Source organism: Dipodomys merriami, unplaced genomic scaffold (assembly GCF_024711535.1).
Source record: "Dipodomys merriami isolate MVZ:Mamm:240054 unplaced genomic scaffold, mDipMer1.0.p SCAF_5, whole genome shotgun sequence".
Taxonomy (NCBI): domain Eukaryota; kingdom Metazoa; phylum Chordata; class Mammalia; order Rodentia; family Heteromyidae; genus Dipodomys; species Dipodomys merriami.
This window is the reverse complement of record NW_027206068.1, coordinates 64,045,242-64,071,734: the sequence shown is the minus strand read 5'-3', so window position 1 is coordinate 64,071,734 and position 26,493 is coordinate 64,045,242. Positions and strand designations below refer to the sequence as shown.

Below are 26,493 nucleotides of genomic sequence, written 5' to 3'. Positions count from 1 at the left end.
AAGTCCGTGAGACTCATACCTCCAATAAACCACCAGAAAAATAGAAGTGGTGCTGTGGCTCAAGTGGTAAAGTGCTAGCCTTGAGCTGATAGAGCTGAGGAACAGAGCCTAGGCCCAGAGTTCAAGTACCAGGACTAACCAAAAAAAAATTACTTATTACCCTTTAAAGCATCAGAGAATTGATTTCTCAACCTAGAGATTAGTTCAGGCTAGACCTGTAATTCAGCAACCATGGTAATGGTAAATCCTTCCAGACAGTTTCCAGTAAGAGGAATAGAGATGGGTACTAAGAAGTGGTCACTACTGAGACTTTGGCCAGGGGACATATCAAAGTGGTCCAGTCTCTTGAGGGTAAAGAATCCAGATAGTTCTGATGACTACAATGTGCCAAGAACCAAAAATAGTTGGCTGTGTTCCAGAAGAAGTTTAACAAGGTAGACACAGGTTTCCCATGAAACACAAATGCACCAAAATATCTAGGTAGGACGGACACAATAAACAAACTATTCTTGTTTCTGCCTAAACTCCAGTTATGCATAGATCTCACCCCTTTGACAACAAGAACCCAAAACACATCTTCAGCCAAAAACACAGCTTCTGCCATTTCCTCTGTCTGTTTCCTATATGAGCAGATTTTTCTCTCTCCTAAATTGTTTTCTTCAAACACAGGTATGCACTTATTTCTCCTTTTTAAAAAATGACACATCAACTAACAGGAAAGCCACTGTGTGACCTCACTTTTCCAGCTACTACTCCATTTTTCACTCCTTTGCAGCAAAACACACTGCAGAAGTTCCTTGACTTCCATTTTCTCTTTTCAGTCCACACCAGTCTAGTTTTCAGTCCTCCACAGAAGCAGCTCTTGTGACAGTCACCAAACACTGCCATACTGGAAGTTTAACACCCCATCCTTGATTAGTTCTAGAGATGACCTACTAGCAGCGCTTTACCCAGTTGACCACCTGCCCCTTCCTTTACTACGGTTACAACAACATCACATTCTCCTGATTTTTCTCCTACTTCACTGCTTGCTGGTTTCATCTGGTAAACTTCTGAAAGTCTATGGTTCTCTTTTGCCTCAATGTACATTCATCCCATGGATATTCCATCAACTACCATTCATAGGTTGATAGCTGAGCCTTTTTCTTCTGACGCATGCATCCAACTCTTTACTCTCAGTCTCCATGTGGACGTTTAATAGATACTCCAAATTTAATTCCTGTTCTGCCTGCCTTAGGCCTACAACTTTATTTTTTCTCTTTAAATTAAAAAAAATAGAGCTGGGGGCTGGTGACTCATGCCTGTAATCCCAGCTACTCAGGAGGCTGAGATCTGAGGATGGTGGTTTGAAGGCAGCTAGGGTAGGAAAGTCAGTTGAGACTCTCATCTTGAATAAACTACTCAGAAAAAGCTAGAAGTGGCACTGTGGCTCAAGTGGTAGAGTCTAGCCTTGAGAGAAAGAATCTCAGGGACAGCACCCAGGCCTTGAATTCAAGCCTCGGACTGGTACCAAAAAAGAAAAATAAGTAAATAAATAAATAAATGAAGAAAGAAAGAATACTACTTCTTTTTTTCTTTTTTTTTTTTTTTGTGGGTCATCGGGCTTGAACTCTAGCCCTGGGCGCTGCCCCTCAGCTCTCCAGCTCAAGGCTAGCACTCTACCACGTGAGCCACAGCACCACTTCTGGCTTTTTCCTGCTTATGTGGTTCTGAGGAATCAAACCCAGGGCCTCATGCATGCAAGGCAAGCACTCTACCACTGAGCCACCTTCCCAGCCCCAGAAAGAATACTTCTAAGAGTCACTTTTCTTTGACACCTCAAACCTGTGGAGGTTTGAACTGAGACTCTTTCAGCTGCTATGCTAGTACCCTATCACTTGAATCATGCCTCCAGTCTTGCTTTTTGCTGGCTATTTTAGAGATGCAGTCTAGTGAACATTTCTTTCTGGGCTGCCTTTGAGGTGCCTCAACCTCCTGAATAGCTAGGATTACAGGTTTGAGCCCTGGGTACCCTGCTTGATACTTTTCTCTCATATAGCATATTCAATTTGGCAGGGAATTCTATTGTCTATCACTTCAAACCATAGTCGATAATCAGTCAGTGGTCTCCATCTCTGCTGCTACCCACAGTGTGAGCTGCCTTCACGTCTCATCTAATTACTGTGGCAACTCTTAACTGGGACTCCTGTTTCCAAGGCTTATATTTTAAGGTTCTTTGGGGTGGTTTTGTGCTTTTCTTAGCACCATCCCTACAGTTGCCCATTTGACTCAGAGCAGACCTTAGCACCCTTGTTTCTTCTTGGCCAGACATCTCCTGGCCACGTGAGTCAACCATGATGGACGTCCTGTGTTCTTGTGGCATGCAGAGTCTCGCCTTAGGCTTTGGCTCTCTGCCAGGCCATTCTGTACCCACATATCTTCCCTAAGTCTCCCAATACCAGTTTTACCTCAGAGCTCAACTCTACAGGGCCTTCTTGAGACATACACTGTATTTAATACATTACAGTATCCTTGTCTCACAGCCCTGAGTTACTTACTCTACTCTATAGATCTTTTACCCACAGTACTTACCTTCTAAAATCCATTATCTATTAACTAATGCATAAAAATGAGTATGTATATTCCATGAAGACAGATATTTAATTTATTCAGTTGGTTGCTCAATCTATGAACTCTTATATAAGTACTCCATCAACATTTTTGAATAGCGGGGCTCAGGTGGCTCACACCTGTAATCCTAGCTACTCAGGAGGCTGAGATCTGAGGATCGCAGTTCAAAGCCAGCTTAGGCAGGAAAGTCCATGAAACTCTTATCTCCAATAAACCACCAGAAAACCAGAAGTGGCGCTATAGCTCAAGTGGTAGAGCACTAGCCTTGAGCTGAAGGACAGTATTCAGGCCCACAGTTCAAGCCTCACGACCGACATAAAACAAAACAAAACAACAACAACAAACCATTTGTTGAATAAATGAAATCCTAGAACTCAAGTAAATGAATGCTTTCAAGGACATGATGAACAAGTATGTTAGCCCTAAGATCAAGAATGTTTTGACAGATTTAATAAATGTAGGAAATTTTTCTGAGATGCTGAAATAATGGGAGGCACTGAGCAATGTTCTTGGAGGGGCTAGGGTTTGGTCTCAAGGTCTTGCTCTGCCAAAGCTGGCCTCTCTTCTCACTCCAGCCATTGCCTCTAGCCCTGCTCCTGGATGGTTTACTGGGCTGTCCTTGAACTTCAATCCTCCAAATCACAGAAGTTGAATAGCTAGGATTAACAGTTATGAGGCCTGGGCACCTGTGTTCCTTCTCACATTTATTTATTTATTTATTTATCTAGCCAGTCATGGGGCTTGAACTCAGAATCTGGGTGCTGAGCTCTTTTGCTCAAGCCTAGCACTCTCACTTTGAGCCACAGTACCACTTCTGATTTTCTGGTGGTTAATTGGAAATAAGAGTCTCACAGACTTTCCAGCCCAGGGTGGCTTTGAACTGTGATCCTCAGATCACAGCCTTCTGAGATCTCAGCCTCCTGAGTAGCTAGGATTACAGGTGTGAGCCACTGGCATCTGGCTTCCTTCTCACAGTTTATATGTGATGCTTACTTGTTTTTAATAGGAATTTAAATTGCAAAAGACATGTCATAATTTTTGGTATATTGTAAGTATTAAAGCTTAAAATGTTAAAAATATACCCAGTCATCTGGCAGAAATATTATAGGGTCTCACTTATTTACCAAAATCTAAAACAGTCAAATCCATACAAGTGGGGAAGGAAGACGGCAGAAGCTGGGGTAGGCTGAGACAGAAGATGATAGGCCAAAGATAGGTACAGAGTTTCAGTTAAAAGAAATATGTTTGGGTAGTTATTACACAGCATGGTGCCTCTAATTAACAGTAATATAATATGTATTTTTAAATCTCTAAGGCTAAGAGTAGATGTTAAATGTTCACATCACACAAGAAAAGCTATGTGAGGTAATGTCAATTAGCTTGATTTAATCATTTAATGATAAATGATTATAACATACACACATACACGCATGAAAAAGCTCATCTGTAACATGTGGATATTTTCCCTTTTTCTCATTGAATTGCTATTTGCATTTTACATCCTTACTGAATTGTATTCTAATGGAATAAATTTTTATTCTTGACAGTCTTTTATTGATTATTGTATGTACTTTTATATAAAACCCATTTATATAAATTCAAATCTAAAAACATATGGCTAAGCTGCAGAAGTGAATTTTAACTTTTTTAAATTACTATTAAAATTATTTAACATATAGTTGATTGTAACACTTATATGCATGCTTTTAACATAATATAATTTTTTGGTGAATAATCATGGAACACAAAAGCGAACTGTTATTAGGAATGCATCTCAATGGGATGGTTGGGCTTCTCTTCTTTAATTGCCCCTTGTGACTACATATAAATATTCCTTGTTGGAGGAAGGCAAACACTAATCTACATTGTATCACTCTACTGGATTAATCTTCCATAAACACTGCTTCCTGTCTCATTTGGCATGACTCATTATCTACACTGAAACTTCCAAGTCTTGTTTTTTAAGATCCTTCATTGATTGGTATTGTTCTTCCCAGACAACATCCTCCCCTATGACCGTCTGCCAGGTTTGTATTCCAGTCAAACTCCCCTCACTACTCTCTCTCTCCACACACTGGGCCACGGAGCGGTGCCTCCCCCTCCATGGAGCAGTGCCCGGGTTTATTCTCTCCACTTCTGTGTCTCCTGTCCAGCACGCAGCTCACCTTCTGCAAAGCATATCTGAATGCTACCACTCTGTCTCTGATTTCTTCCTGTTTTCTTTTCTTTGTTCTGACCTTGTAGTCTTTATTGTATGTATGAGTTATGTACTGAGCCTTACTCCTCTATCCTTAATTGTATATCACATATAATTTAATCTTACTGTACATGCTCTTCTCCTGTAATTGTTTCATGTCTTCTCAGCCGTAATTTGTTTCTGTTATCTGCTTTGCTATGAGAAGTAGTATGATCTTTCCCATAAGCCTAGAGATTTTTCGCACTGACAGGAATCAGAAGGCTAACAGTTTTCAAGCTCATAACATTGATTTTTTTTTCATTTCTACTGATGCTGAAAAGAGGTAGACTGACCTTTTTGTGACAATAAGGAGGCTATAGATCAAATACCTGGAAGACTATATTTGTAAGAATGGGATAGAAGCACTTTATAGATTAAGATTTTCAAATGGCTTTCACCCACCAGCTGAGCTAATCAAGATCTGGACTTTCCTGGAGGAAGACAATTCTTCCAATTCTTGGTTTCCAGAAAATCAACAGCCACCAAATGGCAGTCTCAAGTATCTGTCCTTTCAGTCTCGATTTCTGTGATGCCTGTTCTTGCCAGGCCCCCTGACAAATCTAGGAACACTCTTTTTCTATAATGGGGAAAGTCAGTCACCTATCAGAACCACCACCATGTTCCACAGAGACTGCTTAATCCCCCAAGGAGCTCTACCTGTAGGCCGCAGAGCAGGTGTCCTTGTACTCCTGGAGCTTCACACACACCATGTTGAGGAACTGGTCCGAATATGCACTCAAGTCATGCATCAGGTTCATGAGGTCTTGCACTGTCTTCTCCACAATGATTGTGCTCTGGAAATGAACAATAGCAAACAAGGGGACAGAGAAACTCATGAGAACATTGTACCCAGGAAATGTGTAGAACAAGAAGGACAGAGAAAGATGCAACAATTTAAGACATTGAAGCTTTCCTAAAGGATATGACATCTAAAGATGTGTACTATATTCAACCACCAAATAAATACCTTACATGCTGCTCCTTCCCAAGATGTGAGAATGACCTAGGATAAACACTTTTCAAACTGAGGTCACACAGAATCCTTGAGATTTACAAGGTATTTCTGTAGCTTCTTTTCTCCTCCTCTTCTCTTCCCTTTCCTCCCCTCCTTTCTTCCTTTTCTCTTCCTCTCTTATGATGCTAGGATAAACCCAGGGATCGGCATATGCTACACACGCGAGGCAAGCATTCTATCACGGAACTGCTCATTCTATTAGTGTTCTTGTTCATTTATAGTTTTGATACAGGGTCTCAAGACCAGCTCAAGCTGGTCTTAAACTCATGGTCTCCATGCCTGAGCCTCTCAAGTGCTAGGAGTAACCGCATGAATGACTATGCTGATGCTTCTCAATGGCTCTTAAGAAAAAAATAAAAACAACAACATTGGAAGCCTTAATATAGGGCTGTACTTTGCAGATAGGAACAACCCATGGCAAGCATCATACAAAGAAAAATTCTTTCATGATAGTTTTATTCCAAAACTATCTATTAGGAACACATCTAGAATATGTATTGTAGCTTTGCACATACACAACATATTATCTCACTTGAAATTCACATACTCTCACAATTACCATGAACGTTTTAGGACTCTTAGGCATGTGAGGGTACATGCTTTAACCCAGACTTCTAAAAACTCTTACCTACCAGGTAGATCCCATAATCATTCTCCATTAAGATGGTAAGTAGGCTTAGAACACAAAACACAAAGCAAGAGCCTCAGGCTTTGCTCTTTTCACCACTGTTCTGTCTTAGAATGAGGCCTGAGTTCCCCAGCCCACAGTTCCATCATTTTCTTAGGCGACCGGTCATAGTATTTTGCATTTTTCTTAGTCGACTGTCTATGATTGTGAAAAAAATAAAAGTAACTGAGATAATCAACTCATGAAGAGAAAAGTTTTATTTTGGCTTACCAGTCCTGTTGTTTTAGGCCATGGCAAGACAGAAATGTTGGGCCTAACCAAATTGCTCACCTCATGGCCCTGGAGGGAAAGAAGATGTCCCCAAGGGCTTAAAGACTTCCCACTAGGCCCCACTTCTTCCACCATCCATAGCTCCCAATAGCATCTCTTTGGGGAACAGCCTTAAACACACAGCCATGGGGTGGGGGTGTGGGGGGAGGGGCTACAGTAGCAGTAGCCAGCAGAGTGCAGTCTCAGACTTATTTTAAAACTGAATTAAAATACTATCCTGAGGGAAAAATAATAAGCCTATGTTAAAGCTAGATACAGAAAGCATAAGGCAACAAATCAGTTTTGTATCTGAAAAGAGGCATATTCAATAAACTCTAAAGCTTTGATTAAGAAAAGACTGAGTTGTTTAAACCATTAGTTCATCCCTATTTCAAAAGGAGAAGCATTACACTGGAGTAAATATTAATCATATGCTTAGCAGTTTGGAGTCCTTCGATCAGCATCTAGTGTGTTGCATATTTATCTGTATAAAATTACACAGACTATAGCAGATCTAGCCATAAAAGCAAACATTAAACATACTTTTCAGGCTGACAGTGACCTATGAAAGAATCAAAGACATTTTATTTTGCTTCAATACAGGCTATGGATGGGCCACAGAATTTAGGCGATTTTTTTTTCCTGAAAAATAAAATGGACAAAAGCTTTTTTTAAAAAAAATAACACCACAAAGGATTAGCTTGGATTATGAGTGACATTTGCATTTTTATTCAAGTTTGTTAGGTTGTAGAGGTTTCTGTCTTCTTTTCCTTCCTTCTCTTCTAGCTCCAGTAAAATAATTAGAAGGAGGGAGGGAGGTAGCATTATATTCTGTAAGGCAAACCTCACAGGAAACCAAATTACAGTCTCTATAGAATCCCCACAAGTTCAACTTCCTTTTCCGTATTGATTTTAAGATTAAAGCACTGCAGCTTCACCCTGATCTATAATCCTATTCCTCTGTATTTGTGTGTGAGTGACAGGAATTGATTCTGCCCAGCTATATGTCCCCACGTTACGAAGAATCTAAAATCCTCATCCTGATTCAGAACGCAGTCTATCCTACACCATGTGGACAGTAATTAAAGAAGGAGAGGAGAGTTCAGACATCCTAACAAAGCCTGCCTCAAATCTAAAGCACTGGGAGGAGATGAGCAGGGAGAATGTATGGAGAATGAGGAGAAAGGGCCTGGTTCTACTTCCAATGACACTACTGATAATCATCTCTGAGGCCATTTCGGTAGCCTCTTCCTTTCTAATGACTGCAATAAGGCAACTAATGGAAGAGGATAATTGGCTCACACCCCTTTTTTAGCCCTCATGACTCATGTGTTCAGTTTGTGTGTTGCTTCTGTAGAACTGCTCTCCCGCCATGGCAGCATCTAGCCTTCTGCATGAGATGTCTACTTCTCAAGAGGGCCAGGAAATTTCATTTTCTTTTTGGCCATCTCCTATCTTCCCCTTTCTCCGTTTGTTTATACTTTCTCAGGATCTTTAGGATAACCTGGATCATTGAGGAACGTTAATATACAAAAAATAAACCTCTCTCTGAGTGTCACTTATTTGACAGATGTCTTTGCATTTGGAAATCTCCCTGGGTGAAGGAGATTTGCTCCATTTACTGCAGCGCTTTGGGGAAACAAGAATGGGGCTGAGGGCGTATGGAGGGGAAGGGATGACTGCAAACACCCCACCCTATCCCCTGGAGGTTAAGGTTTGGGAATGAACAGGAAGTATCAGCAGGAAATGATTAGAACGGCACAGTTTAATTCTAACGGTTGTGCTCAACTCGGCGCCCATGCGACGCTGTATGATTACATACAATTTTCCAGCTATTTGGTTGGTTTACCTTGTCATGGTTGTACTTTGGGTAATCAATCACTACATTCTCTTCAAGGAAAATGACACTGCAGTTTGCAAAATGATGAGAATTTTTTTTTTACAAGAAAGAAAAAAAAACCCACCCTTATTTTTCAAGGATTTATTATAGTTTCCAAATCAGTGATTCTGACAGATAAATGCTGAAAACATGAAATTTGTAACAAGGTCTTATCTGTTTTTTTAAAAAAATTTATTTGGTCCCTTCAGCATTACAAATGATTTACTGACTCATTACTAATTTTGAAGTTTGCCAATACTGAAAATAAGGACTCCATAATATGCAAAACTTTGATTTCATGCATTATATTTTCTATTAAGCACATTAAAATGACTGATATTTGTTTAGATAGATGTAACTCAATTTGTATTTCTTGCAAACTATTAGCAGGTAATAAAGTCTGAGCGTGACATAAAAAGTGAGGGGGGAGTTAAATCTCAGGATAGCCGATGCCATATAAAAAATTACTATAAATACATAAATGAGTAGATTTTTATTTCAGGGATATAATAGCAACAAGAAAAGCATCTTTTTGGTTCTGTACTTTAGAAAAATTAGTGAAGGGCTAATGGTGTAACCTGAGTGCTTGCCTAGAATGCACCAGGCCTTGAGTTTGGTCCCCAGTACCACAAAAACAAATGAAGATGATTTGACCTTTTGAGATCGAGTCCAAGGTTTGCCAAATGATACTAATATAAAGATGGTTCTAAATTAAAATAATTTAGAAAAATGGTAAGTTAAAGAAAACAGAAATGGTTTCTGTCCTAGAAGACTGAAAATCTTTAATATGCTAAGGACACTGTGAATCTTAAAGAGGTAGCTATAATATTCACTGTTCCCATTAACTACTGAAATGAAACAAAATTCAGTGCTTTTTTTTTTTTTTTGGTACTGGTAACTTGTTTTGAGCTCTGAGACAAATGTTCTTTCTGGGTTTTCTTACTTGGTTGGTGCTTTACCACTTGAGCCTCATCTCTAGTCTGGTATTTTGCTCGTTAATTGAAAATGGAGTCTCACAGACTTTCCTGTCCAGAATGACACTGAACCATGATCCTGTAAGTCTTGGCCTCCTGAGCCACTCAAGCATGAGCCTTGGGTGTCTGGTCATAGTTCATCTTTTTTATATCAATTGAAATAGTGTTTCCAAAACATGGTTTGGGAAAGTTCCATGTACCTCTGGTAACAGTATTACTAATACTGAAGACCAATGATACCCTTTGGAAACATAAACAGCACTGGCAGTATTACTAATACTGAAGACCAGTGATACCCTTGAGAAACATAAACAGCACTGGCAGAAATGAGGAGAGCTCGGGGTTATCCCATCTCTCCATACTCTTCCCTGAATAGCAATCCTGGTAAGCTGTGGGCCTGGCTGCCTTCCTGTCTTTCTCTGTAGCTCCAATGAGCATGCTCGACCTTGCTCCAACCAAATTATGTGACTTGACATTCCTTGCAAGTACCAGGCCAATCCCTGCTTCTGTGCCTTGATGCCTCCTCATCACCTTGCCTGGAATGTTCTTCCTACCTCACACTACTCATTTTTGCAGCAACACAAAGGTTAGCCTTATCAATGCAAATGTCTTTCTGTGCTCCAAACTCCCTTGCTAAAGGATTTTAGCCTCCGCCCTAGATAGGGTGTGGTAATCACTGGTTTATTTGGCTTTCTCTTCCACAAGACTACATTTCTTTAACCAGTGACCATATCTCAAATCCTCAATACACATTTCAGATTCTCTATAAATGCTTATTAACTGAGTTAACGTATAGCACATTGAGACAGAGTAAAAAGTCAAATATACAATTATAATGTTCAGCAGGGGTCACAAAACTGATTTGACAAAGTGGAGTCAGACCACAGCCCTCTTGTTAGTACAATTACTGTATCTTAGTTCTCAAGATTCTAAGGACTGAACATTTATTGTGGCATAATATCTTACATATGTCCATAAAAAATGCTCCTGATCGTATTGTTTTCTAGTTTGTCTACCAATAACCATATTGCTAATTTAAAAGTTTTAAGACATAAATTTGTGATAAAAAACAACTTTTGTATGGAGAATGAGGTCTAAATGAATAATGAACATATAGCAGTATTGTTGACTACCAACAGACTAGAACTGTTTTAGAGAGGATGAAAGGGGAATTTAACTAATTAAAAAATATATGTTAAGTAAATAGCTTCTCTGTGTCAAATATTATGTGATCTATAGGAGGTACAAAGTCTAATAAGAGTCTTACTCTCCAACAACCTTAGATGACTAGACAAGTTCATAGATCAGGGCCACATTAACATCAGTGCTACATTAACATTATACAGTAGAGGCACAGGAAATGAAAGAGTGAATGGGACTGGGGTCAGTAACTAGAGAGAGTAGTGAGAAACAGAAATCTACAACTGACCTGAGTCCTAAAAGGCAAATAGTGATTTACAGGCTGAACAAGGTTGAAAGAGAAATACGTCAGGTCAACGGAGCAAACGAACATGAAACTGTATGGAATCCAGGGAATTTCAAGTAGTTGTTTGAATCTGGGGTGAAGGGTGTGTGTGAGAGACAGTGAGCTGAGAAAGGCATCATACATTAATCTTGACAGAACATATATACATATATACAGGCCTGAACACTTTTAATTCCTTCTTTTCCAGAAAGAAATTATAATTAATCCAATTTGATGTCACTAATCACCAGATGACCCATTTTAAGTACAGGAAGATAATTTCAGAAAGGTGTACTGTTCAGAAAAGATGAATATAATTATATATTAGAGAAGGAAAACCATTCTGAGGCTCTTCATCAGGCTAAAAAAAGGGCGAGGTAGGCTATGTAAAACAGGGTGAGAAGAAAAGACAGTATAAGAAATTATAACATTTGTTTGCCCACTGAAAACTTAGAAACACATGGCAAATAAATTATCAATTATATATTTTAACTATTTTGGGGAGAGGACATTAATGGTTGAGTAAAATCTATGTCTAGCATTTCTTACTAGTAGAGTTAACTTTCTCTGTCTGTCTGTCTGTCTGTCTGTCTCTTTCTCTCTCTCTGTTGGTACTGGGGTTTTCACTTAGGGCCTTGGTCTTGATAGGCAGGCACTCTACCACATGAGCCATGCTCCAACCACATTTAGAATATGGGTAGTTTTCAGATAGAGTTTCATGATTCTTGCTTCGGGCTAGCTTCAGACATTCCCTTCACATAGCTACATAACCCCATACCTGGCTTGTTTGATGAGATGGGGTCTCAACTAACTGTTTTTCCCAAGCTGGCCTTGAACAGTAAAATCAGAAGATCTTCCTAAGTAGCTGGGATTATAGGTATGAGCTACTGAACCCTGACAACATTGGGCTTTTTATGAGATTTGAAGCTCTGAGATTTTATATTCCAAACAAAACAACAGAAAGCCAGTCTACAATACTTGTATATAATTAGACTCTGAGATCCCAGGGGGTTCTTTCTTTCTCTAGCTGATATTAGGTACTAACAAAAAAAATCTACAGGCATTTATATTTCAAATCAATGGAACTCTGTATCCTAGACCAAAGGATACCCTGGACAAATCTGACCAAGTCTAGAAACAAAGTGAGACATACGCCTTAAAACAATATTCAACAATATTCAAAGGATGGTAGCAAAATTCAGCACTTGGCAATGTAACAATAAAACCATATGTCCTGCCTCCAAAATACATAACAAGGAGAAAAATCAGTTAAAAGAAATAGACCAAGGGCTGGGAAGGTGGCTCAGTGGTACAGCGCTTGCCTTGAATGCCTGAGGCCCTGGGTTTGATTCCTCAGCACCACATAAAAGAAATAGACCAAGAAATGACATGGATAACAGAACCAGCCAACATGATTCCATGTAAAAACAACAACAACAACAAAAAAAAAACATAAAAGAAAGCCAGTGCTCATGGATCATACCTGCAATCCCACTATTTAGGAGGCTGAGATCTGAGGATCACAGTTCAGAAACAGCCCAGGCAGGAAAGTCCATGAGACTTTTATCTCCATTTGTTGGAAGTGTTGGAAATGCAGCTGTGGAATTTTGGAAGTGCAGCTGTGGCTCAAGTGGTGAACACTAGCTATGAGCAATAAAAAAGATCAGGGACAAGAGACAGGCCCTGAGGTTAAGTCCCAGAACTAGCACATGCATGTGCACACACACATGCGTGTTCATGCACACACACACACACACACACACACACACACACACACACACACACACTCTTACTGAGAAAAAAACTCCACATGAATATAAGAAGAATTGAAATGGAAAACAGCAATAGAAACCACTCAAGATAACACACAAATGGGAATAAAAAGAGATGGAAAACCAAAAGTGTCAATGAGTTTTAAGACAATATCAAGCCACTAATATGTAACTGGAGTTCCTGAAGAAGCAAAGAAAATATAAGGAGATGCAGTGGCTGCAGACTTTTCAAATTTGATGAAAAGTACAAGGCCACAGCTCCAAACAGGCAGCCAGCATAACAGCAAGAGAAGTTGCTGAAAACCAGCGGTAAACAGATTAAAAACAAGGAGGAGGGGGAGGAGGAGGAGGAGGAGGAGGAGGAGGAGGAGGAGGAGGAGGAGGGGGAGGGGGAGGGGGAGGGGGAGGAGGAGGAGGAGGAGGAGGAGGAGGAGGAGGAGGAGGAGGAGGAGGAGGAGCAGGAGGAGGAGGAAGAGACAGGAATGGAATGAGATTTGAAAGGAAAAAAAAAACAAATTCAGGCCTTTTGATTCTCAGGTTGATGTTCTCTTTACTAGCCTATTTTGCTCCTCATCTGAGGAAAAGGACTGGCATAAACATTGGGGTGGCCTAGAGAAGGGAGAATTTAGAGCCAGGGGGTGACTATGGCCTTAGGAGAAGAATGAATGGCTTGTGCAGTGATGGCAAGAGGCAAAGGATCTAACAGAGAAAAAAGGGAATGGACACAAATAAAAAGGAGAAGGAAGGGGCCAGACAAAGGGACCAATGAAGAGAAAGGTGGCTCAGGGATCGTTCTCACTCTGAGACTTCTTGCTCACGCATAGTCTCACCCCGATGGCATCTACTGGGTGCCAGAGCCGAAGGGGTCTTCGTCACAGTGGAGCTGATGCCAGCTCCATGATGAGAACTAGTATGGATCCTTGAAATGTGGCCTTGCTACAGATGGTGAGAACAAAGCTTTTTCTTTGCAAGATAGAAAATACTGTGAAAAGATGGCTAAATTAGCTTCAGAACAACAGAAGAAAAAGTGTTCAATTCAGTTTAAAGAATGATCCAGAAATTATGCTACTCATCCCACAAAGTAGCAAGGGACATTTTACTTCAAAGTTCTTCTGGAGAATAAAGACAAAAGTGAGCTTCTGTCAACACCCCCTTGGAGTCTAAGAAAAGAATGAATAATCCAAGGTCTCATTCTGACAGTGAAGGTGAATATTGCTTCCAACTGAATGGGAGGTGATGGGACTGCATGGGATTACAAAGAGAAGTAATGCAATCATGTGCAGCAAAATGGTTTGAACTCAGAACACAGTAATTTCAGCTCTTGCTTGCAACGAAACACTTCCACAGGAAACAAAGAAAAAATAAGTGACTTAATAGAGGAATACTTGAAGCTTACAGCAGTTCAAAAATGTTAACCTCTCACTTCCTAACAAATGGGGCAATGTCATTCTTTCTCATGGAGGCATAGAATTCCATTTTTGTATATATACCACATTTTCTTGATCCATTCATCTACTGAGGGGCATCTGGGTTGGTTCCATATCTTAGCTATAGTGAATATGCTGCAATAAACATAGTTGTGCTGGTAACTTTAGTATGGTCTTGTTTGTGATCATTTGGGTAAATGTCCAAAAGTGGGATTGCTGGGTCATAGGGGAGCTCTATGTGGAGTTTTTTGAGGAACCTCCATACTACTTTCCAAAGTGGTTGAACAAGTTTACACTCCCACCAAGAATACAGTAAAGTTACTTCTGTCTACCTCCTCTCCAGCATCTGTTGTTATTAGAGTTCTTGATTATAGCCATTCTAACTGGGGTGAAAGGTGGTATCTCAATGTTGTTTTGATTTGCATTTCTTTTATGTCTAGAGACGTTGAGCATTTCTTCTGTATGTCTATTGGCCATCCTTCTTTCCTCTTCAGAGAAGTTTCTCTTTAAGTGTTTAGCCCACTTATTTATTGGGCAGTTGTTTCTTTGAGGATTTGTTGTTGGGGAATTTCTGTTAGTACATTACATTTTGAAAATGTAATTTTACCTGTTGTCTGGTGTGTGGGACCCACTGAGCATGACAGAAAAAAAAGTAGACAAGCTGGGTGCCTAGGATTACACCTGTAATCCTGGCTACTGAAGAGGCTGAGATCTGAGGATCACAGTTCAAAGCCAGCCCGGGCAGGAAAGTCTGTGAGGCTCTTATTTCCAATAAACCACCAGAACTGGAAGTCGCACTGTAGCTGAAGTGGTAGAGTGCTAGCCCTGAGCTGAAGAACACACAGACAGCCCCCAGACTCGGAGTTCAAGCCCCAAGACTGACAGAAAAAAAAAAGGTAGGAAATCTCTTGCTATTTCTAAGACAACGAAAGATGGAGAAGCAGATGTTCTAGCTTTCTCCTTTTGTGTTCAGCATATATAACAGTAAGTGGAGAAATCACACTGGTCAGTTGGAATAGCAGGGCCAGCATAACTATATATAGGACAGAGGCCTAAACATGAACCAATAGAACATGATATTTGGAACCATTGATATCTGTACGATGTCACTGATCTTTATTATACTAATAAAAAGCCAGACAAGAGAAATAAAGTCCTGAATTATATTTTGGAAATTGTTTTTGATATAGAAAATAAAATATTATTCTTATATATTGACTTATTTTCTTTTGTTGAATAATATGTAGGTTGAGTAGTGCATTAGTATCTGGCTGTGAATCCACCTTGATTTCTTAGTCAAGTAGATCTAAAATGCACTGTAGAATATTTCAATTTCTTTCCTTAAGGGGACAATTTGAAGCCTCCTAAATGTTTACACGAACTATTTGTCTTAAAGGATAAGAGGAAGTTCAATTTGGCCCTTGTTGAAGTATACAGTTGAAGCTTATAGTCTCCATAAACTCCCTGAAATATTTCATGCCTAGAAGTGAAATTCTTCATTCAAATTTAACTATAATAAAATATGTACTACATCATGTTTTTGTTCACGGAAAGAAGATAAAAAGGTAAATAATAAGAGTTTTGACAAAAACTAAGAGTTTCATGTAATGGCATTTAACCTTCAAACGACAAATGTATCTCAGCTATTTGAGAGACTCAGCTCTGAGAGCTGAGGTTCGAAGCCAGCCCAGGGAGACAATTCCTAGGTACTTTTGTCTCTACTTACTTTTCTGAAACCTAGGTCTCTTAATTCATTCAGAGCTGATGCCTAAGATGGATGGATAGACCAGAAGGGCTACTGAACTATTCACAAACAGGTTCAGGGCTAATAATCCAGCCTGTCTTGGAATTTATTTCTGAAATTGTACTTTAGTATCATTTTTCCATGTCAGGCTAACACCACTGTGGTAGCGTTTTCTAATACTCTTCTTCCTGTTTTTGAGAACTGAGACTACTTTGCAAATAGTCAATATCCCAACAGATTGTGAGAAAACGGAGCAGTCATTATCTTCCCTCTTTCACAGCAAGTCTAACACTTAACAGCATTTCCAGGAAGGAGGCTAACACTTAGGCAGAGGATTCGAAAGAACACCAGAACATCACGCTGCCACCAATGATGGTCGGAAATGATTTTTTTTTTGACATTTCTGATTTTTTTTTAATGCCACTCTGACTAGTTTATGTGATATCAGAAAACATCTGTATTCACAGAAGGTCCTTTCTTTCAAGGTTATTCAAGAATTTTATCTGATTATTTTGGCCTTTTAAAGATTACAATGTCCTCTGCAACTTCCTTTAGGGCAATGCCCAAACCTCCACATTCACATAGCAGAACCTTTACTCATACTTTTTTGGTAGCCAAGGCAGGGGTTATTCAGCAGGAAGCTGGGACAACCCACACTGGGGCAGGATTCAGTAGGGAAGAGCTACAAATATATAAATCAACATGTCAGAGGAGGAAGTCCAGCTGGACCCAGTGGGAGCTGCATTCCACACACGCATTTGTTCCACTCTGTGGAGGCTCACCTGTCTTTGGTGGCTCACACCATATAATAATCAATTATGCTGACAAGTTTCTCTACAAATTGTTTCAGCCTCAGTTCCCTGTATGCTCAGAGGTGAGAAACGGGGCCCTCAAAGGAGGAGAATGAGCAGGAGCTAGGATTCCAGTAAAACAGAACATATGGAACTGTTTGAGGGAGAGAGCACGCAAGGAAGCATGCAAGCAAGCATAAACACGCACAAGGGAAAATTGGTTCAAGGGTAGGGATACAGTTCAGATATGCTGCATACTGGGAGTGACGATAACGTTTGAGAACTAATGACTTTTAAGTAGTTGTAAACCCAGAATTCTAGTTCACTCCAATACTACATTTAAGAGTTCTGTAGGATCTTGCTATGTTGAGCCAAATAGAATGCACTGCAGGCACAAAATCACCTAAGTAGCTAACAGGAGCATGGCTCTCCAAAAATGGCTTAAACACGAACTGATGTAGGGCTGCTGAACCATCATTCTCCATTTCTTCATTGCAAGGGGTAAGATTTTCTTCATGAACCATCTCCAGTCCCCACTCTAAAATAAACTTAGGTTTTAAGTCACTTTTCTAAGTTTAGGATATGAGTCAGTCACACTTCGCTTTCTTAGATTTCAGTTGAGGAAGCCCATTGGTCATAAGAAAAGGGCTGATATGAGTTTGGATATCCCCATAATATATTGTGATGGAACTAAACCCCACAGCATCCCACCAGGCTGGTGTGAGAGGGACAGTAATAGAAACATCCACAAAGGCCCAGGAAGACAGTGATGAAAATCAGAATCATTGAAGCTTTGGTACATTTCCTTCCAAGACAGTCTCTTCACACAGGAAACACCTCCATCTCTGGAAAGGATACAGCCAATACTTAGAAAGTGCAATTATTTCCAGATTTTTGTTTTACCAACAAGGGAAAAGGCTAGACTAACACACATACAACCTTTTATTTTATCAAGAAAAGATGCTTGAGACAAAATAAAATGTAAAACAGATAATTAGCATTACTGTACTCCCAAAGGTATGAATGTTTTAACTCCAAAAAATAGAAAAAAAATAGGAAAAACCCAGTTCTGCCCAAGAAAGCTTTGTAATCACACACAGACACACATACAGCCTTTTACTGTGGATAGCTTAAGAGACATTCTACTTCATGGTCCCTACTTTATTAACTCTTTGTGGATCACAAGTTAGCCTGTTTGGCCTCTCAGTTGGCTGGCCTGCCTTGGGAATCATGGCTCTAAAAAGGGGGTATTAGTAACAGAGTCCAAGTTTTGAAGATTACTATGACTGATGACACATATGACTAAAGAGAAAATTGTTTGAGACTGGGTGGTATACAAGAACTCTTGCTTTTCAGTTGTCATTACACTAAACCTGGCTTCCTATTTTCTAGTTTCCCATGAGAGACTGTGGAAGCAAAATAGGCTCATGTGATTTGAAAAGTAGGAGAAATAAAGTACACAAAGACTGAGCTGTCATAATTTTATCTTGGAGTTGTTAAGTTTAAATTTTCTAAAATACAAATTAGCACAAAATCCCAAAGTATTAAATAAAAAAATTATTCAACAACTTTTTACTGTGGATAATTTAGGAGGAACTTTAAAAAAACATGCAGATATAATTTGAAAAGTAAACTCTGATTCATAAAATTACCACAGTTTCCATGTAACTGGAAACAATAGAGCCCACCGCAAAATACAGAGTGTTCAAATCACTTCAATGGTTTTTTTTTCATTTTTTTTCTTTTAAACTCTTGGCTTCTTTTATCAAGAGGATTCTTTCTTCTTCTTTTTTTTTTTTTTTTAAATAAATGAAAAGTAGAATGTCCCGGCTGCCCATTTTCTTCTTTTATTGTTTCTCTTTTGTTCTAAAAATGAGGGCAAAATTAAGTCCCTAGATCACTGGAGATTTCCAGATGGTCAGACAAATGAGACGCTGGCTGCTCGGCTTGCGTTTTTCATAGATGTGGACACTCATCTCTCACGCTGGCTCCATGGCTCTTGTTCAATACACATTTGATTTAGCCTAAGTACCTTAAATATGTGACAGATTTCTTCTTTGAATGAAGACCAAAAGGGATTTAGTTGCTAAAATCAAAGTATAAATTCCCTACGCAATGAGAGAAATATTCCTTTGGGCGTAAATATTCCTTTTGGTACAGTGCTTATCTTGCATAGGTGGGGATCTGGGTTCAACTTCCAGTGTTAAATAAAAAGGGAAAATGGCCCTTCATTTCTTTCTACATCTATTTGAAGGAAAATATTAAAAGTTCATGTCATACATTTTTTAATTTTTTTGCAGAGTATTCTGAAATATACCTGTTTTTTCCCCTTATTTCTTTCTCCTTCCCCATAAGCATCTTCTCCTGTTTTATTTCATCTACTCTTTTCCTAGATCCCTGACGCTACTGTTTTCATGGGCCATTTTCTTCTTCATTTATTTCACGTGTTCCTTTATTGCTGTCCTTTTCATCCTAAACACTAGCATGTAATAAGCTCATGGGGAGGATAACAACTGCTTACTTTATTAAATATATGTGTACCAATTGCTTACCATTATCTCTACGTCATAGGTAAAACTGACACAAAAACTGTTGAGTAAGATGCCCAAGATGACGTGACTAGAGGGGTGTAGCAGGGCTGAAAGCCATGCAGGTCTCCAAAGGAACTGCTCTTAACTACTAAGAGGAAGAATGCCGAGGAACAGGGAGAAGCAATGGAGGGGGTACAGAAAAGTGAATGGCAGAGTCATAGATGGAGGGGCAACTAGGAATGGGCATGAATATAGAGTAGAAATCTGGTCCTTAAGCTCACTAGAGCTGTAAAGTGGGCATGAATGGCCTTAGAGGGAATTCTTGCATCTAGACAGTAAATGGAAACTTGGGTGGCTCAAGGTCATTGGCAGCTGGTGGGCGTAGAAGATTAGAGCATGACTAATTGGTTGTTGCTGGATATTTGTTAATGGAGCTCCGAGGAGATGGAAAAGTACTGGTTTATAGAGTTTGCTGAACTTTATAGAGTTTATCATGGAATTTAAGCAGCTGAATTTGGAGAAGAGATCCACAGTAATATATTTAGTGATACTGTATTGCTTTGAGCTGTACAGTGCATATGGATACCCTTGATAGCAGGACCTGGAGTAAAATGTAATAAAACAACAGTACAATTGAGTGTACTGGAGAACACTGAGTACACTAAAAGTACACTGACACTGAGTACCCAAATATATAAATTCTCAAGTAAATGAAGATTGGTCTAGACGTTGGATCTTCAAACATGTGATACTCATGACCACAAGGAAATAAACACAAAAGGAGATAAAGAGACGAAATGGATGGAGAAAAGCAGAATACAAACTACAACTGAATGAGGGGAGAAAGAGGTCTGCTATGAAAGAGCATTCACAAAGCAAAGTCCGGAGTAGGGCTGACTACATTCTCTACCCCGAGTCCAGCTGTGCATGCCATCCACTCTCCATTCTCTAAGCCAGCTCTTGCACCTTCTTATCCTGTTCTCAGGAGATGTTTTACTCATGGAAAATAATCATGGAAAATAATCAGAGATCAAAAAAGAATAGAGAGGGGCTAGGAAGGTGGCTCAGTGGTAGAGTGCTTGCCTTGCATGCCTGAGGCCCTGGGTTTGATTCCTTAGCACCACATAAGAAAAAAGAAAAAAGCCGGAAGTGGCACTGTGGCTCAAGTGGTAGAGCGCTAGCCTTGAGCTGAAGAGCTGAGGGACAGCGCCCAGGCCCAGAGTTCAGGCCCCACGACTGGACCCCCACCCCCCAAAAAAAGAATAGAGACTATTTTATAAGATGACACACTTTAGGTGAGTCATAGAATAAACTGTGTAAAGAGAAATTATAGCTGGGGAATTTAATGAAGATAATGAATGCATAAAGCTGGGTATGACACTGAAGAAAACACGCATGGGAAGCATTGATATAGACAGAAGAAAAAATCAACCATCACAGGCAACTAGTAACTTCTGGAGCAGATACCAGGCTTTATGCCCCAGGGTTTCCCCAGAGCCAACCATAGAGACCATCACACTCTGGAAGGACTTTCCACTAAATGGATTTCTATGATGTAGTGAAAATTCTAAGCCTGTCACCTGGGGCCTATAATCCTAGCTACTCAGAAGGCTGATATCTGTGAAACTCTTGTCTCCAAGTAACGACCAAAAAGCCAACAATGGAGCTGTAGCTTAAGTGGTAGAGCACCAGACTTGGGTGAAAAAGCTAAGGAAATGTTGTAGGCCCTGAGTTCAAGCCCCAGTAGCAGCACAAAACAAACTAAAAAACCCAAAATATAATTCTTGTCATTTGAGTACAAAAAGTAGAGAGGTGTATGAAAGACAAAATAAAACGCTTGAATAGGGAAATATCCTGCCTTTTAGTGGCAGGAAAATTATTCCCCAAAAGAATGTACATTTAAAATTTTTGATCCCAGCACTTTTACTAAGTGTAGCATACTAAATAGAATTTTATCAAATGCTTGTTGAATTGAAACATTAGGGCAAGATCCATCTCATTACTTCAAACTGTCAAATAATGGGCTGTTTTGCTAATTGACACCTGAACATATAATTATAACTGGCAACCCTACATAGCAGAGCACCTTAGGTCGAAAAATCAGCTAGCTTCCAGATCCCAAGTGGCAAGCTGTGGACTGAACTGAAGTTAGTTAACACAGTTCTCACTTTTATAATTGCACAGGAAAGCACAGCTGCGAACCTTGGTTGGCTTTGGTAAAGCCAATAGTGATATGGAGGTCCTTTCATTGGAGTGAAAGCTGATTTTGCTCCCAAGGTACCCTGCCACAAGGGCTAAGAGTTTCCTGCTGTAATGTTCTAGTTTAGGAAGAGATTATACATTCTTGCTGTAATCGATGTGATACAGTTTGGATGCAGACAAGTAGAGGAAATGTCTGAAGAACCAGCTTCTCTTAAGCATCTTTTTCCTGAATAATCATTTAGTGAATATTTCTTGGAGCGACTGCAAGTAGGCAAGCAATGGTCTCAAGAGATGAGACTAGAAGGAGTGAAAGAGTAACTTTCATTAATTACTTTCTCTATGCCAGGGATCATACAAACCTGGCCATAAGTTTGGTGTCCCTTAGGCACCAGGTAGTTCATTGTACAGATGGAAGACTAGGAGCCTTAGGAAAGTTTAAGTTCATCATCCAAGAAAACATGGCTGGAGGGTGGTTGAACCTGGAGCCGGCCCAGGCTACTCTACTTCAGGCTTTGTTCTTCCATTATATCAAGCTGCAACTTAACTTACAAGTCATCAGGCCAGATGAAGGGCCATCATCTAGCTTTAATTTTCTGGAAAAAGTGGAAAAGAGATATACACAGGCAATACATACCATACCAGCTATTCATCAGGGCCTGGATGCTATCATGACATGGACAACTTAGGATGTGGGTTAGACCTTTAAGAAGTTTAAGTGAAAAACAGGACCTTCATAGCATGGGTGGGAAGAAAGAAAGGGTCATCTCAGACACCATCGGGAAAAGGAAAAGGAAGCCTTCTGAGTAGCAGGTACAGGTAGCAGAAATGAGAGCTGTGTTGAGGGAAGAATTTAAGGCAAAGACAGCAGACCGAACAAAAACATCATATTTTCTCTTCCAAAACCTCAAAGAGATAACAGTGAGATTTGTCTAACAAAGACATAAACTTAACAAGGGCAGGAGGACAAGGGAGGGAAAACAAAAGCCACCCAATTTTTGGGTGGAAAACAGTAAGAGAGGCAAGTGTCTCCAATGGTCAGCAGTAACGAAAGCTGAGAAGCACCTGATATCTCTGAAATCCGAGTAGCTCCAGCTTCATCTGGATGTAGAGGCAAGAGGGAAAGAATGGCTAATGAAGGAATTACCTGAAGGTGTATTTAAGAAGTATTCACATTCTCAGACCTCTTCCAGAGTTGAGCAATTGTCTCTCCTTCACTCTGGCAAAATCCCTGAAGCTTTGTTCTCAGAAAAGAATAAAATAGAGCTTCTCTGGATCAAGAAATGGCAGGAAAGAAAATGAAGGTGTTCAGCAGATTCATATGTCAGATGCCTAGGCCTTTTTCCTCCCTTCTCCATTTGGTGTCCTGTGTGCTGACGGCCAAGCCTCCAGAACGCACATTAGAGAATTTTCCCTAGTGGAATCTTTTCCAAAAAGAATGACCTAAATATATACACATCGGAAGATTCCCAAGTGAATGGCCAGTTAAATCACAGAAGGTCTTACTCTGGTTGTGTGTGTGTGAGTTTGTTGTTGTTGTTTGTTTGTTTTGCCAGTCCTAGGGTTTTTTCTGTTTATGTGGTGTTGAGGAATCAAACCCAGGCCTTTATGCATGCTAGGTAGGCACTTTACCACTAAGCCACATTCCCAGGCCAACGTCCAGTTAAATCATCATGGCCCATGACCCCAGCCCAAGCCACAAAGTGCAATCCAAATAAACAAAACCTGACCTGAGGACCAATGGAATGAAGACCCAGGAATGAATCCACAGACCTATGGCCACCTAATCTTTGATAAAGGAGCCAAAAAACAGAATGGAAGAAAGATGGCCTCTTCAACAAATGGTGCTGGCAAATTGAGTAAACATGTATAGAAAAGGAAAGTTAGATCCTCCTATATTACCCTGCATCAGAATCAACTCCAAATAGATCAAAGACCTTGAGGTAAAAGCAGATATACTGAAAATATTACAGGAAGGTATAGGAGAAACGCTAGGTCTCCTTGGCACAGGTTGAAACTTTCTTAATAAAGACCCAGAGACACAACAAATTAAAGAAAGTTTGGAGAAATGGGATTGCATTAAACTGTAGAGATTCTGCATGGCAAAGGGCATAGCTATCAAGATCAACAGAAAGCCCATATATTGGGAAAAGATCTTCACTAGGCATACAATAAACAAGAACCTCATGTCTAAAATATACTCAGAGCTCAAAAAATTAAACAGCTGAAAAACAAATCCTCAACAACCACCCAATTAACAAGTAGGCTAAAGATGTAAAGAGAGGCTTCTATGAAGAGGAAATAAGAATAGCTAATAGACACATGAAGAAATGCTCAACAGCTCTGGCCAAAAAAGATATATAAATCAAAACAACATTGAGATTCTACCTTACCCCAGTTAGAAATGGCCTTTATCAAGAAATCTAACAAAACAGATGCTGGTGGGGATTGGCCAAAAGGGAACACTTCTACATTGTTGGTGGGAATGTAAACTTGTTCAACCACTATGGAACGCAATATGGAAGTTCCTCAAAAGACTAAACATAGAACTCCCCTATGACTATGACCTGGCAATCCCACTTTTGGGCATTTACCCAAAAGACTACAAACAAGGCCATACTAAAGCTACCAGCACAACCGTGTTCACTGCAGCATTATTTACCATAGCTAAGATATGGAACCAACCCAAATGCTCCTCAGTAGATGAATGGATCGAGAAAATGTGGTATAACTATACAATGGAATTCTATGCTTTTATCAGAAAGAATAACATTGCCCCACTCGTAAGAAAATGGAAAGACTTGGAAAAAAAAATCACATTAAGTGAAGTAAGCCAGACCCAAAGAAACACAAGATCCATGGTTTCTCTCATTTGTAATAATTAGCATATATCTAGGATAGACTTAGAAGAGGAGCACAATAGCTCAATAGCTATGTACATATGACCACATATGATGAAGCTAATCAAAATAAACTCCAAGATATGGAAACAGGAGGTTTTTTGTTTGTTGTTTTTCATGTACTGTGTGAAATTAATTTTTTTTCTTTCATTTTTTCCCCCCTTTGGCTTACACTATTGTCACTGTATTCATTTTGGTACCCTGTGTATTGTACATACATTTAGCTGATTTGGGGAAGGGAAGGCAAACAACAAAATGATGAGAAAAAGGACAAAGGTGAGCCAATGCAATAGCGATACTCACAAGATGGTATGTTGGAAATGAACTTTACAACTTGGGTGGAGGGAGTTGGGTAGGAGGGAAGGTGGGAGAAAAACGCGGGAGGGGTAACAATGTTGGACAAGAAATACACTCACTGCATTTCATATGTAACTGTAACCCCTCTGTACATCACCTTGACAATAAAACTAAATTAAAAAAAATAAAAGCTAAGGAATTCTTATTCCTGACAGGTGAAACACAGAAAGACTATCTTTGAGCCAAAACTCATATAGAGCTATTACTAAAAATGTTTTGAATATTCTAATTTATTTCTAAGAAGAAAATCTTGTTTTTCAACTTTTGTGTCTTTAGCAATTACTTTATTACCAAATGGATGAAATATGCTCAAATACACACATTGAAATGAGAAGGCCATTAGCACTCATGTTTTAAACACCTCTTAGAACAACCATATAGTAATTAGTTGGATTACAAGCAGAATGCAGGGCATCAGTTATAGTCATCCTTTAATCAACTTAGTCAATTTGAATTTGCTCAGGGTTCTACCAAAAGACGTGTTCTCCCAAAGGACGTGTTCTTTTTCAATACACAACCTCAACCTGTGAGGTTTTCAGAAATTAGTCTTTATTAGGGTTAAGGAAGTGAGTCAGATTTGCCTTTGCTACCGTCTAGGTCATATCATGTTTAAATGAACGTAGAAGCTAAACCCAACTGTGATGGGAAATGTGGGGAGAGGTGAGCCCCAAGTTAGCTTTCTAACTAACTTTCCCTATGTGAAAAACAACAACAGCAAGTCTTTGGTCCAACAGAAAGAGAACCACAACTTTCCTTCCTGCAGGTGGCAATCTTTTAGTTGGGTCTAGGACAGAGGGAGCAGGGCTGCTCAGTGTGATGGTGGGAGAGTTTGTTCACTTGGATTAAAAGGCTGATGTCAAAGTGACAACACCAAACATCCACTGAATGTTGACAGTACATGTACGTTGAAAATTGACCTAGAATTTATTTAATCCTTGCAGAGTGTTGGGAAGAAGGTACAACTGTCATGTTATAAAACAGAAAATGGAGGCCCAGACAGGGTAGGTATTGTGTTACAAGCTACACACCCAGTAAGGAAAATAAAAACAAAAACAGGAACTGAGCCAGGCAGTCTAGTCTGGTGCCGTGCAGAGCCTGGAGATGCCTGGACTGCAGAGCAGTGTATGGAGTGCTAGTGTGGAATGTGCTATTACACAGGGCTGTAGAACACTGATGACAGGAGGTGTCACTGTCTGTAACGCTACCATCACAGTGGTCGAGGGCCAGTGCTTGAGTTTGGTTGGCCAGTAGAGAAAGCTCAGTGCACTCTAAAGCAATTAGTCTCAAAAGGATTCACACATGAACTGGGATGGACAGAATCTGTTTCAGTGTGGAGAGAGCAAGTACATTTCCGTCTTCATTAGAAACTGCATATGCCTTGCAAAGCTGTACAACTAAGCTTTACATGGTAAATTATTTGAGGTGATGGAGGGGCTCATTAGCTTGATTGTGGTAATCATTTCACAATGTATACATATATCAAGTCATTAGGTTGTATACCTTAGCTATATATAATTTTTATTTGTAAATTATACTTCAATAAAAGTTGGGGGGGGAACTCTCCAAGTTTCAGAGCCCACAAGCTCTCAGATCCAGAGAGGAATCAAATGAGCTCAATTTTGAAAGAAAAGTAGATAAAAGATTAAATGGGAGTGC

The 26,493-nt window shown here is 39.7% G+C and overlaps 1 protein-coding gene across 1 annotated transcript in view; it reads right to left on the bottom strand.

Moving 5' to 3' along the window:
* Positions 1–26,493, bottom strand: part of Exoc4 (exocyst complex component 4) — a 689,440-nt gene that overhangs the window by 146,758 nt on the left and 516,189 nt on the right. Inside the window, exon 12 of the mRNA XM_069996791.1 lies at positions 5,504–5,640. Coding sequence (XP_069852892.1) covers positions 5,504–5,640 — 137 coding nt within the window. The remainder of the gene's footprint in view (positions 1–5,503; positions 5,641–26,493) is intronic.